Raw genomic sequence first — 15,303 nt, 5'->3', positions numbered from 1 at the left:
TTTAATAGAAAGCACTAGAATTAAATGGTTTAGAATAATTACTACCTTTGGATTAAGCGAAGAAGAGAAAGCTTCATGTGATAAACTAAGTCCTTCACTTGAGTTCTTCTCCACATTCATTTGAGATAGGAAATGATATTGAGGAGATTGTTCTCCAGAGGAGAAAGTGCTTGTCGCTTCTCTGCAACGGATGGCCAGTCTCAAGAACTCCCATAGAAGGCCATGACCATATATTTGGATTCAGCAGCACCAATGGTGGCAATCATAGTGAAACTTCAATTACTACTAGGAGAGGATTATTTGAGGCCAATGACATTGGTTATAGACAACGACAATGACAACAACCATCACCTCCAGATTTACTAGTAAAGTGACTCTAATCAAACCAAACAAACTGCCTAAACAGGCCAAAATGTAAAACCAAATGTCTACTGAGTCTCATTTACAACATTTTTTATAACAAGATGATCTTCACGATTCTGCTCAGGATTCCACCTCGTGCATGTACGTTCTTCAACACTGTACTGCTTCAAACATAAAGGAAAAACCGAATCGAAGCCATTACTACTGATAGTAAGAACCAACAACGTTTTGGCAACACTGCCACAGAGCCTAATGGTGCCTTCCAAATCAGACCAAACCCTCAATCGCCTATTCACATTATCACCACCTTCCGACAGAAGAATCACTGCATATTCAGAATGCACTAGAGCCGGGTGGTGACGGTAAGCAACAAAGTCCACGCCATACTGAGAACCTGGCCGAACAGCCCAATTTTTCATCCGAAGATGAGAATAAGCCTTATAAAAATAAGGGAATTCTGTTCTCTTAGAATTCATGTACTTCCAAAGCTCTTCTTCTTTCTTTGCACAATTATCTTCCACCCCTACAATTTGGAGACATTTGAGAGAGTGACATAGGTAGAAGGCCTCCTCAAAACCCAATTGATACCACTGCTTATCTTTCTCAGCTGTGACAATGGGCCTGCCAAAACATGCCATATTTAGAAGATGAGCTTGTTCAGGTTCTGCTTCAATAAGAACACTGCAACCTGAGAGTGACCCATGTGTTTGGGATTGTATTAGAGAAGATTGTAGTTGTTGGACTATTTTTGACATGGGTTCTGCAAGGGCTTTAGCTTCTGAACCCTTTCCCTTCCACCTTGGTCCCATTTCAACTCTTTGACAGAAGATCAGATGAACTTTATTCCATCAATTTGTGAAGTGAAAAGCAGCCTTTGAGAATACATGCTGAAACCATTTTAAACAAAACGGGGGCATGGTGAAGATTTTTTCCCCAACTACAAGACTATAAGACTCTACCCATTGACTATCAAATGAAGACTACAATCAATATGTCAATGAAGAACGATAAAGCAAAATTAAGTTCATAAACAGTACCACCTATTGAAAGAATATGGACGCAATAAGAAGATAATGAAGGTGAAGAACAGGAGAGGATCAGACAGGACTAAACTGAGAATAACCATAACTTGTTTTTTCCCGACAAATTATTACTCAAACTTCCTCACTTGCTAAACAATTAACACCCTTTCTGAACCTATCCGAAGATGCTATAACCCTATGGTTTGATATTAGCCGGGAGTGGAGAGGCGACAACTTGGGTTCCGGAATTGGGAGGAAGCCCAGATAGGCTTTCTAATTCTAGAGTTTTTTGTTTTGCAAGAACCTTCAAACTGACCCAGGTGTTTTTCGAGAAAAAATCATTGCTGCGATCTCATAATGACTTTTCCTTATATGATGAATGTCCAAAGTGCCCTTGGAATTGCTCGACCGTTGTCAAAGCTCCAGAACCCATGGATGAAGAGATTCTCTCTACCATGGGTGAAAGAAAACTCAATATGGTGCTTTATTCGTTGTTCCACAGAAAATCAGCAAAACTATCTTTCGACAGGCACGTCTTTAGATTGTTCTAGAGCATGGTATTTTTTTTAGTATTATTTCCCTAGCCCACCTTTATTTTTTTAGGGGTACACTGGGTAAACCTCAGTCCATGTAAGATGCAACCTACATAAACCAGGAAAGATGGGAGCCCATGAGAACCACAAAACCACTTTCAGTCGGGTGGCCCCAAGGATGGAGAGGAATTGAACTCAAGACCTCTCCTTCCTTAGGCATGGTCCCTTGCCAAGTGAGCTCCCCCCTTGAGATTCTAGCATGGTAATTTTTCCTTTTGGAAGCGTGATATGGGGATTCTAACAGTTGGATATGTCGCAATGGTCTACATTGATGTATTAGATTTCATAGACAAATTCAATCATTTACCCTCTAATGTATATCCATACATCCCCTAATTGGTCCACACAACCTTTTGGTGGTCCTTAATTTTTCAATTATTTATTTTGTCACTTGATAAACTCTTGTTTGCGTTGAAACTTGACATGTGGAGAGGGGTATAAGGATTTATCTGTGCACAAAATTTGGACTCATCAAATTTTTCCATGTGACAAAAAGAGGCACTCGTCTAGAAAACTAGAAAAATTGGACTCCAAAAAAATGTCAAATTCAATAGTTATTATACTTTTTTTTTTTTCTCCCTTGGTTGGTTTTATGGATACGTTGAATAACAAATATGTCGGGTTGCAATTCAACCCAATTCGGCCATCTAGTCTCTCATGTTTATAAGACTATGGTTTTCATTAGGCCTTAACCTGAGACGTTTCCATCACACAAATTTTCAACTGACTTGGTAAGTTTGGTAGGTTGACCATTGGATAGGTTTAAGACCCGCTTGATACGCACTTTCTCAAATTTAGTAAACAATCTCTGATGTGGACTAATATCCACCACCAATCAAAGTGCACCATGTGGCATGCCTACAAAGGAATGTGAAAAATAACTCCGTGCACAATTGGAATCCTCCTCAATAAAAAAGGAAGTCAATCCCAACTTGATACCAACTACAATTGGTAACTTATTATATTCCTATTATAACTCCTACGTATCTCGAGAGAAAAGGAAACTCCAAGGATCCTATTCCTATCAGAACTGAGATCTACTACTCAAGCAGGGACATATCCCATAAACATTATAAAAACTAAGCTTCAGGCCAGAGGTAAACAATTCTGAATCTCTTTCATTCTCCTTTGAGCACACACTGATCAATGTACTGACTTGATCGTTGGAGAGTTTTCCCCAGAGACTCACTCCGGAATCTAACTTTCTTTGTTCCAGGTCTCTTTAATTGTTCTTGAAGAAGAAGATTGTTTCTGCCAGAAACAATCACAAATCTGAACTGCATGGCACACGGGGCCAAATAATAATAAAAAAAACCTGTATAGCACACCATGCTTTTCATTTACATTTTAGTTCCAATTGAGAAATAATTTGAAGCTTTAGTGTTATATCCTTGTTTTTCTGATTTTACTTTCGTCTCCTTTCCTTTCCTTTATTTTTTACCCAAAGATTTTGCTTCCTTGTTGGGCAAGAGAAGGGATGCATCAATTTTAAAATACAAAATTGATTTTTTAACATCCCAAAAGCTCGTTCAATCACATTTCTTGGAGAGAAATGTATACGGTTGAGAAACTCCATTGAGTTTCTCAACTGTCTTCCACTCTTCCCCCTCTATAATCCTGGAAAAGATACCACTATTCTTTACACATTGTTAATTAGCCAATTAGACATCGTTACCCTGAGTCTACAACATAGTACTTGCCTATCACATAATTGTGAAAAAAAAATATTAGGGATTTTTACTTTTCAAAGTTACAACATAAAAAATATAAACAAAGCCTCACGTATCCAACGGCTTTTTGAAACTGTTATAGTTAGTCCTCAGTTTGTTCCTTTTGTTATGAAGTTGTAACATTTTAAAGTATGACCAGTTTTGGCCTCATGTTGGTTTTAATGTTGTTCCATCCTGCCTTGTTGCCTTTCTTCACCTCATCTACCATTATTACCAAAGTATCTACTTCATTCTTTGTCCATGTTGTAGACTCTTGATCGGGGTTTGAACCATTAGCCATTCCTTCAATTTAAATGATAATAAGGAACACACTAATAAATCATGATCAATCACAGGAAATCTTAGCCTCAACAAGAAACAAAAATAATTACATTTACATAGACATTCTTGTAAGTTCAAAATGAATCACATACACCTTCTTATGAAGTATGAACAGACCCTATGAAAATCTAGTTGAGTTCACAAATTAAAAGAGAAATGATTAGCAGTGATATATACATACGGGCTTTCAAACTGCTATTTGGCAATCAGATATATGAGAACATATAAAAAGAAACTCGGTGACATAAGTAGCAGTAGAACTGACTACTACCCAGACTCAGTGACATGAAAATCCTCCTTGTATTATGATCCATTTCCTGATATATAATTCCCTCAACAAAATCTTTAGATTCTAATCTAATACAACAATACAATGGGAGGTGATTGGTGAAGGGGTTCATGCCTCCTAGACTAAGAACAGAAACTATAGCATACACATAGATCAAAACACAAGTTACTAATTGCGTTTATTGATCAATGGAATGCCACCATACCATTTATGAATCATGAGTCAACAGTCCATTCCCACCACCACCCCCCCTCTCATTACTGTCCAAGCAATGAACCAATAGACAGCTAAGACATTCAAAACTAGTAGCTAACAAAGCCAACCAGAAATCAATTTTCATCAATTCAAAACTCACTCTATTCAATTGGTTCAATGCTACAGATTTATAGACTACTAAATTGAACCAAAATTAGAATCTGGACCCCAATTTCATTTATCTAGATACTACCTATAATTCAGCAATACTATGTTTTTGTCCAATCATGTCTCTCCCAAAAAGGAGGTAATGCAAAAGGCTCCAATATAGAAGAACCAGAATCGACAAACAGAACAGGATCACCCAAAACAGAGAAAGAATCATCTATAAGTATGTTAAATGGGTAAAACATTGCTGAAGGCAACAATCAATGCACATGTTCTAAACAGCAATACTATGTTTGCTAGTTTCCTCCTCACTGATGGCATTGTCGTAGGTGGGAGGAGGTTTTCTTAGCTCTTTTGTATCAGTTTCTGGCTTTGCCTCGGGTTTTTCCTTTGTTTTCATTTTCTTCTATTAATTCAATCAACCCTTCTGCCAAACAAAAAAAAAAGCAGCATTCTGGATTGTGCCAAGAATTGATGAAAATATGTCCCAATCTTTGGTTATAGGTCAGTTTTTGGTGCTCTACCCATCCAATATTATGATTTATGGGTATCATCTCCAAAGCTGCACCATTACAGAGAACTCACTTTCCTGCTTCTTCATTAGTTCTTCATGGCTCAAGGCAACCTTTGTTATACAACAAATTTGAACTCTACATATGAAGTCTCTTTTTAATATGGAGCAAAAACACCACTTGGACTGGAAGCAATTTTAGACAGAATTTCAGAATATCAATTGTAAGCTCAAGTTGAATCAACAAGCAGCACATCAATTGAATTTCATTGATCAAGTTTATGATGTGGAACAATATGCATTAGAAATTGAAACCAGAACTAGAATCAACACAAAATTGAAGAAGCAAATCCCATGGTTTATTCTGGACACGTGGGATACATAAATCCAAATAGCAAGTGAAAAAAAAAGAAAGAAATTTTCAAACTGACCCTTCTACGTAATAGCTAGAACAGAGTGGGATTTTCACCTTCCGCAGATACTCATAAGATGGAATCCCTGCATCAGACACGGCTCATGAGAGAAGGAAGAAGAAGATGAGGGTGTGAGAGAGTAGGAAGAAATATATACCTGCTACCAGCAACTTGGGATTTGCAGCATTTGACTAGAGTTGAGAGAATGCCGAAGAAGAAGGAGAAGAAGATGGTTCAAAAGAATAGGATTTGCAGCGTTCTAAAGATCCTTGGAAAACCTAATGCGAACCTGAAGATGTGCAGAAAACGAGGAAGAAGACGACGGTTTATGAAAGAGAAGGGCGAAGAAAGAGATACCTACTACCACTGATTTAAGATTTGCAGCGTTCGACTAGGGTTGGGAGAATGCCGAAGAAGAAGAAGACTCAGGTTTGAGCTTGCGACAACGAGGGGGAATGAAAAGGGCCACAGTCAATTGGAGAGATGGATTTGCAGGCCAGAACTTTGGGATAGATGGAGTTGCAGGAAAGAACTTTGGGAGCTTGCGTTCACAAAGGAGGAGAGTGTGGGAACTTCGGGGTTTGAGTTTGGGTTGAGGGTTTCTATAGGGAATGAGTGGAATTTTTTTCTTATTTTAAGATGTGTTCCAGAGTGAAGAAACACCAAAAATATGTTCTGTGAAGGGAAATTTACATTTACGATCCCTGGGGTTTCAAATAATTATATCTATCACCCCTGAAATTTCATTTATTTCATAAGCTTCTTCTATGTTTTGTAAGATTTTTACAAACGTACTCCTACCGTTAGATTATGACAGTTAAATGATGATGTCATCACCCAAATATTAACTAAATGCCCATAATACCCTTAGAAGCTTTCTTCATCTCTTGTGCCCTGCGATTTGGGGATTTGGAGATTTGGAGATTTGGGGATTTTGATTAATGAAACCAAAGCAGGTGAGGATCATTGGACCATTTCATCGAATTACGAAACTAGAGGGAGATACTTGAGGACTTGAGGTTCTTCTCAAGAACTCGATTGTAGTCTATTAGACGAATTCCGGGCATCTGCAGAAGGACTAATCGAGTAGATCTCTTTCATTTAGTTTGGTGTTTGGTATTGCCTTTAATTAATGGCTTCGGTGGGAAACCCAGTTTGACTTTCGATTCGTCGTTGTAGAATTTCTTTTTTATTTTTGTCTTTCAGTAAACCTTCTAATTTTCTCTGCCATTCCTGCAAATGCTACTGGTCATGCGGTCGAAATTTTGAGCAGGTGAGAATGTTGATCTCTTTCTTCATTACTTGTTTCCTCTGCATTTTAGTCATGTGCTTTGTCTTCATTTCTTTTCAAATCCAAAATCACCTGGACAATTGAGATCTCGAAATCTAACATTTTTCTAGATCTCAACGAACCAAGAGCCACCCATAGAATCTCTAGTTTGCTTTTCTACACTCAGAATGAATGAAATGGTGTTTATTAAAGAAATAGCACACAAATAAGAAACAAATTACAAGACATTCATTCCTCTCAACCGTTGGAAGGAGAAATATGAATGAGCATCTTAATTCTTGAAAGGAAAGCCTGAGCTCTGTCCATTGAGAATGAGAAGACACGAAACAAGTTCAAATTTTGAAGAAACAAAGAAGAAGATGAAGAGAAGAAACAGAGGAAGAGACTTGGGTTTTGATTGGAGAGGAAAAGAGGAATTTTTTCAGTTTTGAAATCCACATTTGGGGATTTCGTTTTACCCAAATGTGACAATAGCCAAGAGCGGGTCCCCTGCTATTGTCGGAGTAGCAGATGGTTGCAGTACTGCAAGCTGGACAGCGATGCGAGCAGGGCAGCGGTTCGCTGTCCAGTGGTTGGGTTGGGTGATTTCATCAATGGGTTAGGGCTGGGATGATGTGAACAGGGTCTGGGTGTGATGCAGGGTGTGGCTTGGTGTTCAAAGGCTGGGGCTGGGGTGTTGTATATCTGATTGTGGTGTGTCTTGCAGACGGGACCGCAAGAGATCTGCAAACGGGTAGGCGGGGCTGGTGCGCTGATGGAGCCGAGGGGGGCTTCTATCCAAAGGGAAGAAGGGAGCAGGGTGGGGGCGGAGTTGCTGGAGGAGGAAGAAGAAGAAGAAGAAGGTAAAAGGGCAAGAATGTTATTTTCTTCCAAAACTAATAGAGTTAATACTTAGGGGTACGGAGATAATTTTAACTTGTTAAGAGTGATACATCGTACACGTAATTGTTTGAAACCCAGAAGTGATAGACATAAATTTCCCGTCCTTGACCCTGCCTACGATTGGAGAATAGTTGAAGAGTGAAGATTGGAAGAGTAGAAGTTGTAGTGTTGAATAGTGAAAACCCTTGGGGATTTTTTTTTGGGTAAATTATAGATCACACCCTGATTTTCAATCGAAACTCAGATCACCCCTGATTTTTGAAAAAACTCAATTCACCCTTGCTTTAGACCCCAAAATGACAAACTAGTCCTTAACGTTAGTTTGATGCTGTTAAGTGATGATGTTAGCCAATTAAATAAATTTAAATCCTTAAACTACCCTTGACCAATGTTGAAGATGAAGGAAGGGTAGTATTGTAAATTTAATTCTAATGTTTTAGTACAAGGGTAAAATAGTTCTTTCACACCAATAACTAACAGCAAACTAACACCGTTACTGTAGAGGGGGACATTTGAGATTTTTCAAAAATCAGGGAATGATTTAAGTTTCGATTGAAAACTAGGGGGTGATCTATAATTTATCGTTTCTGATTTTTAACGTACCCAAATTGAAGGTTTTAAAATTCGAAATCAGGAATGGAATCGGTCAGAGAGAATTTTGATTCAAATCCCATTTGATTTTGGATATGAACATGGTGGTTTTCTCATCCAGGGTTGAAAATGAGATAAAATCCTTTAACCAATAGAAATATATAGGTAGTTTTGTTGTTAATCATGACCCAAAACCTCCCTTGGAGTCCAACAAATGTATTTGGAAGGATTTTGGATCACAAGGTGGTGTATTGTGCAAAAACAAAGAACCCTACTTTAGGGGGAAAAAACACTAAGTTCGACATTAAATCAGCTTTATTCAACGTCTAAACATAAATTTCGAGGTCAAGTATACGTCGATGAATGCGCACCGAATGCAGAAACCAGAATAATCGATGTCAAACAGAGACTAGTGTATGTCGATACAAGGCTTTTAGGTTCTCAACTTATGATGGGCTATATTTGACATTAAGGAGTGACATCGACGTTAAGCAGGCGTCAACAAAGATATGCTCGATTTCAAATCGAGCTCGATGCATGTTGACAAGAGTCCATCATCTAGTGTCAAAATGAAAATTTTCCATGCAGGCTTTTATCTATGTGGTCTATTTTGAACCGGGTTGGGCCTGGCCTAGTCCAAATCCATTAAACTTTAAAAGCTCGTATCTTTGTCTTTAAAAATCCAAATTAATTTCGTAACTGAAATTACATTTTGAAGCATTTTCCAAATACTTTCAAAATGGTATGAAGTTCATTTGGTGTTAATTTCCTGTTTCCGACGTGAGCACTTCACGTCAAATGAGTCACAAAAGAATATGTGCATGAACAACGAGAACAAAAAAGAAAAAAAAAATACACAAGAGAAAAGAGATTTATGTGGTCCGATAGTATCGCCAATCTTCCACTAAGAACAAGAAAAGAAAAACAATGTAATCCTTGCAATTTGTCTCCCAAACTCAACTCCCTTAGACACCCTTTCTGTCTTCTCTTTTTTTACTTGGTCACTTACTCACTTCCTCTCATTCTCTCTCTTGGTGTCTCTATAGATTGGGCATCTCACTCTCTTCTTCTTCTTCTCTCTGTTCTCTATGCTCTCCTCTACCTTGTTGTTTTCTTTCTCCTTATAAAAAATCCATTATACATGTTTTCCAAAGTGTCTCTTAAAAAACTCCACATTGCTTAATGATCAACCACCAACCATTTCAACTGTTTTGAAAAACTCAACCTTGTTGAAGACTCTATTCTTCCATTTTATTAGAAGAATCAATTTTCTTGATCCCTAGATTCAATCACTTGAATACTCTTCACTTTCAATTCTAATGAACAACCCAATTAAACCATTAAACCAACTCATCAACCCATCTAGATAAAAACCATCAAACCCAACAAGTCCAATTATGGTTTCAACATGACTTCTTTAGTGCTATAATGCTCTATTCATTGCTTTATTTATTTTTTGCTCAAGTAAAATTGGGCCTTGTGAGTCTATTTATTTGGCTCTCCTCTGTATGAATGAATGAAAGACAAATATATTAATACGAGGGTGGGTGGCCGAGCCTTTGTTTATTTTGTTGGTTTGTGTGAATGCCGCGGGCCCATAGGCCTTGGTTTTGTCTGCAATTATAATATAATTTATTTTTTCGTAGAAGCAATTATAATATAAATAGTGTGTGTACCATCAAAAAAATATAAATTGTGTGTGATGTCAAGTCGTGGACATGACTTGCCCTTCCATACAATTAGGAATGTAAACAGATTGAATTCGGTCAAATAGTGATATTATTATATTCGTATTTGATTATATTCGGACGGATTCGGATAATTTTTGGATAGTGATTTTTTTAATACAAGTTCTCCTAAATGGATATGAATACGGATCGAATACGATTTTTCGACTAGCCATTGACATATTTACAGTTTTTATAATGAGGATTAGGATTGAGACTTGAGAGTTCAGTAACTACCCTTTCTTCTACTCTTCTTAGTCTTTTATTCTCTTACGTTTTTAACTTTTGATTTTTTAATAGATATGTAATTCCATGTATCACATTGTATAAAACAATATATATAAACCAATAGCAAATCTAGAAAAAGAATCACATTATCTTAACTTATAAATTTATAAAAATAAAATAACAAAATCCAGTAATTATAAGGTAACTTAAAAGGATAGACAAACACAGAGTTATATTTCAGATATTTTATTACCGTCGAACTGCTAAACGAACCGGCTAATAATCGATCGGATAGGGGGATTATCATATTCGTATCCGATTAGTTTCGGACGAATTCAGATTCTCCTAAACGGATACAAACGCGGATCGAATACGAATTTACGAATATCCATTTACATCCCTACCTACAATACGTCATGTACGAGTAATAATTTTATCTTTCCTCATGTACTCTTCAGGCAAATTATTCTCTCCAATTCTTTATAGCTCGGCAGTGCGATAGTATTAATGTGGATGTTTAACATGTGGTAGTTTGGACATTCAACGGTTCAAACTCATTCCAAGAATACATATAAAAAACAGCGCAAAATGTCAATTGTTTTATTTTTTTTTTTATCGTAATTGAATAATTCAATCATGTGTTGGTTGGAAATGAATTTCTCTCTCTATTACATTGATTTTGGCTAGAAGTAAAAGTGGTTGGATTTCAATGCAAATGGTTTTTAAAACTGTTTATCTCAAACCAGTAATAAAATCAAAATTAAAATCGTTTAAAACCATTTAATTGAAATCGTTTACAGACTGGAAATACCAAAACCGTCTAATAAATAGTTTTCGTTTAAAAGATCATTTAATTGGTTTCAATGTCTACATACTCAAACGTGCTGAATCAAATTTGATATATACTGGATCTGACTCCCAATGACAAGCCGACATGTGTAATAAACTTGAACTAAACGTGGCCCATGAGGTACGGGCCAAAGGCCTAGGTTAAACTAGGTTAAACTACCAACCTCAGGCTCTTCACCCTAAAACCATGAACAAAGAACTTTACACGTGGCTCACAAGTGGGATAACCCCTGAGAAACACCAGCTTAGTCACAAACAAATTCCGTTAACTATTCTCGCTCAGATCTACTGTCTACCTAAGGAATACGTGATCGAAATGACAGAAAAGACATTTCCAAGGAGACCATATAAATAAGAAAACAATACTTAAAAGAAAGTAAGTTCACTCTCATTTGACTCAGTCTATTGGATTCTATCTTTGAGCTCTGCTATTAGTTTTTTGTCTCCGACTTCAATAACTGTTGTTTCTCTGATATTTAACTTAGGCATCGGAGAATCCTTCGAAGTCAATTTCAGGCCACTCATCCCCTCTGTCTCCTAATTCTCTTGTGTGTAGATTCAAACCAAACTACTAGAGGATTTCGATAGCAACAAAATTAAACTGAACCAAACCAAAACCAAAACCAAAACCAAATCATTTACCCAAAATCGTACCATTTAACACAATTACTTGATTCTAAGAGAAAACTAAGAAAGAGAATGTAAATAAACACTTGTAAAATGTGATTTGTTAGTCTATTAGTTTTTTTTTTATGAAAATATAATCACACAAATCATACATCAATTTCAAAAGGTTAATCGATTTTTAGCATCGTAGAATAGCGGTTATACATAACACACACTCGATGTGAGACTAAACCCACACACCCTTTCCTTTTATTTTTGTTTTATTTTTTTTTTTTTTAATGAAAGTGGAATCACGCAAACCACTTTGTGAGTCTATTAGTTGTGGCCCGTGAAGAAGACTATCAATTAAGAAAGGAGAAGAGCGGCCTGGGGAGAAGACTAAGAAAGAGATTATAGTGGCGGCTGTTAGAGCTAAAGTAGGCTACAGCATCAACCACGAAGTTTCCTTTAAATTACCTTTCTGACATGTACGCCAAAAAAAAAAAACAAGGGACATGAAAGAAATGAGAAAATAAGGTAAAACAATCATCAATGGTAGTAGGGACATTCTTGAATGGAGCAACCTCGATCGACACCGTCGGTTCAATAAATTGATAATCATTCAGTGAATGTCTCTCCTTGGATGATCAGGACGGAAAGCGATACCATGCCACTGTAGTGTAACCGAGACGACCCCATGTGGACCCCTTGATCGATGGATGACCAGGCAGCAATAAAGGACAAGTGTGGGGTCTATAATCTATACACGTGGACGTTGCAGTTATTAGAAATTAGAAAATTCATTGGGAAAAAGACGAAAGCCACGTACCTAGAGGTGTCATCATATCTCATACAAATAAGAGGTTATAATGCCACATCGCTCTTTCAATTAAAGTCTCAATCAGCCACTCTCGTCTCTCGTTTCTCTCCCGCTTCCTGGTTACCGAAAAATAAAATAAAATATCAACAATTGCCTAGTTCAGTTGGTGTGGTGCGTGTCATGTCCATGCTCATGATCGTCGGTAAATGATCATCCTTATCCCTGTGAAGGATAGAAATCCCACCACCAAGATACTTCTGTGCTCCCCTCTCATTGGTCTTGTACGCATAGGGGTTATGCTCCTCCACATAGAAATGTCACCCAACATATATAAAGATAAAAAGGTAGGAGAACGTATCTAGTTGTGTGATCACTACATTAATGCGGGGCCAATGAAAACATACAAGAGCATCAATATGGATGAGATTTTTAAAAATAGGATTTTTTATTTTATGAGGATGGGCAATAGTTTTGCGTGCTCCTATGTTTGGGCACAAATTCCTTGCGACCATAAAACATTCTTTCGTCTCTTTTTTTCTTCCTCAATCTAGTTTTTAACCAACCAAACACACCCTAATCATTTCCAATTCCATACATATCCTGGAGTGACACAAGGTGGACAATACACAAATAGGCCTTTAAACTACCACAAAAATGTTGAAAGGTTCTCTAAGCCGCTAGACTAGGATGCATTAACACTTCTATGTCTATCTCTCATCTTGACATGAAATGAACTTGCTGCTCTCTAACATATTATATCATTTAGACCCACGGCATTGGTGCACTTTTCTCTATGCCACTTGCTCAGAGAACCCTCTTCCCATAACAATATATCAAATGATTTTGATCAGCTTGGTCGAACCAAACTGGTTCGGTCTATGTTTGAAAAAAACCAATTGCCATTAGCCAGATCCGATTGACCTTTGAAATCACACCATAATTGTTTGGTTATCCTTAACTCTTCTCCCAATATGACAAATCCAACTAACCTAATTAGCTCTAAAATACATAATTAAGAATGTGGCCATGCAATTCTTTTCATACCAAACCTACCTTAATCTGGTAAGGGCTATATTATACCAAACCTTAACCAAAAGGTTCAGGGCAAACCACTGGCCATTAATTCCATTACAAATCGGTTGGTGAATACTTACTGGTTTGTTACGCAGATTCCCAACTTTCTTCTTTGGCAGTAGGGTCCTACTTGGTGTCACCTCTTAATTGATTCATTCAAAATTTACTCATAGCTTATAACCCAATTATTTGGGTTCTGACATGTATCCGAAACAGCTTTTTCAGAAACGGGATAAACCTGCATATATTATAATCCGCTCTAGACCGGCAGTGGCGGAGCCTAGTGCACTGAATATACCTTTATATATATATATATATCCAAAACACACACATACAGAGCAAATTGGAAGCTCTCCTCACAATGGGAAACTCTCATCAGATTCTTGAAGAACCAAAAGAAACCATCAACAGCAACAATCAAAGGAAGCTAACCCTTCTGCCTCTCATCTTCCTAATCCATTTCCAAGCTTCTGGAGGCCCTTTTGGAGAAGAATTAGCTGTAAAGGCTACCGGACCCTTCTTCGCAATCCTTGGCTTCCTTATATTTCCTTTCATCTGGAGTATCCCACAAGCCCTCCTCACAGCCGAGCTTGCCACCACTTTCCCCGGCAATGGTGGTTATATCATATGGGCTTCTCATGCGTTTGGCCCCTTCTGGGGCTTCCTCATGGGTTCATGGAAATTCTCTAGTGGAGTCATCAACAATGCTTCTTACCCAATCCTCTGTATTGACTACTTGAAACTCTTGTTCCCTGTTTTCACATCAGGGCTTCCTCGATTTCTAGCTATCTCCTCTGCTACCCTCATCTTATCTTTCCTTAACTACACTAGCCTAACAATATTTAGTTATGCTTCAGTTGCTCTAGGTACAATCTCACTCATGCCATTTCTGGTAATGGCTATTGCATCAATACCCAAAATTGAACCCCATCGTTGGATGAACTTGGGTCAACCAGGGATGAAAAGAGATTGGAATCTATACTTCAATACTCTGTTCTGGAACTTGAATTATTGGGACAACGTGAGTACTTTGGCAGGGGAAGTTGACCAACCCCAAAAAACCTTCCCAAAAGCACTTCTTTCAGCTGGAATTCTTACTTGTTTGGCCTATGTGATCTCTCTTATGTCCACAACTGGGTCACTTGAATTGAATCAAGAGAGATGGGATGATGGGTTCTTAGCAGAAGCTGCAGGCATGATAGCAGGTGAGTGGCTAAAAATCTGGATTGAAATTGGTGTTGTAGTGTCTGCAATTGGAGTCTTTGAAGCCCAATTGAGCACTGGTTCGTTTCAGCTTCTGGGTATGGCTGATACAGGATTCTTGCCAAGATGCTTCCTATGGAGATCCAAATGGTTTGATACACCATGGGTTGGGATCTTAGTATCAACCCTCATCACATATGGAGTTTCTTTTATGGGATTCACCAATATAATATCAGTGGCGAATTTCTTGTATGGTTTAGGTATGTTATTAGAGTTCTCTTCTTTTATATGGCTTAGATGGAAGTATCCTTTGTTGAAGAGACCATTTCAGGTACCAATGGGAATGATAGGTTCAATTGTGATGTGTTTGGTTTCAACTGGGATTTTGATTTATGCAATGGCGATTGTGAATGAAGTGGTCTATGTA

The 15,303-nt window shown here is 37.7% G+C and overlaps 2 protein-coding genes across 2 annotated transcripts; one reads left to right on the top strand and one right to left on the bottom strand.

Annotated features, from left to right (window-relative positions):
- Nucleotides 1-337: 337 nt before the first annotated feature.
- Nucleotides 338-1,256, bottom strand: LOC122670461 (tRNA-splicing endonuclease subunit Sen2-1-like). The gene has a single exon (XM_043867342.1). It carries the CDS (start codon nucleotides 1,170-1,172, stop codon nucleotides 429-431), a length of 744 nt encoding a protein of 247 aa, XP_043723277.1. The 5' UTR covers nucleotides 1,173-1,256; the 3' UTR covers nucleotides 338-428.
- Nucleotides 1,257-14,033: 12,777 nt separating this feature from the next.
- LOC122670806 (probable polyamine transporter At3g13620) lies at nucleotides 14,034-15,061 on the top strand. Its single transcript, XM_043867793.1, has 2 exons — nucleotides 14,034-14,878; nucleotides 14,968-15,061. The coding sequence occupies exons 1-2, from the start codon at nucleotides 14,035-14,037 to the stop codon at nucleotides 14,982-14,984; spliced, it is 861 nt and encodes a 286-aa protein (XP_043723728.1). The 5' UTR covers nucleotide 14,034; the 3' UTR covers nucleotides 14,985-15,061.
- Nucleotides 15,062-15,303: the final 242 nt, after the last annotated feature.

The sequence above is a fragment of the Telopea speciosissima genome, chromosome 8, assembly GCF_018873765.1.
Source record: "Telopea speciosissima isolate NSW1024214 ecotype Mountain lineage chromosome 8, Tspe_v1, whole genome shotgun sequence".
In the NCBI taxonomy this organism is placed as follows: Eukaryota; Viridiplantae; Streptophyta; class Magnoliopsida; order Proteales; family Proteaceae; genus Telopea; species Telopea speciosissima.
The sequence above is the reverse complement of the archived record's forward strand: the minus strand, read 5'-3'. Positions and strand labels throughout refer to the sequence as shown.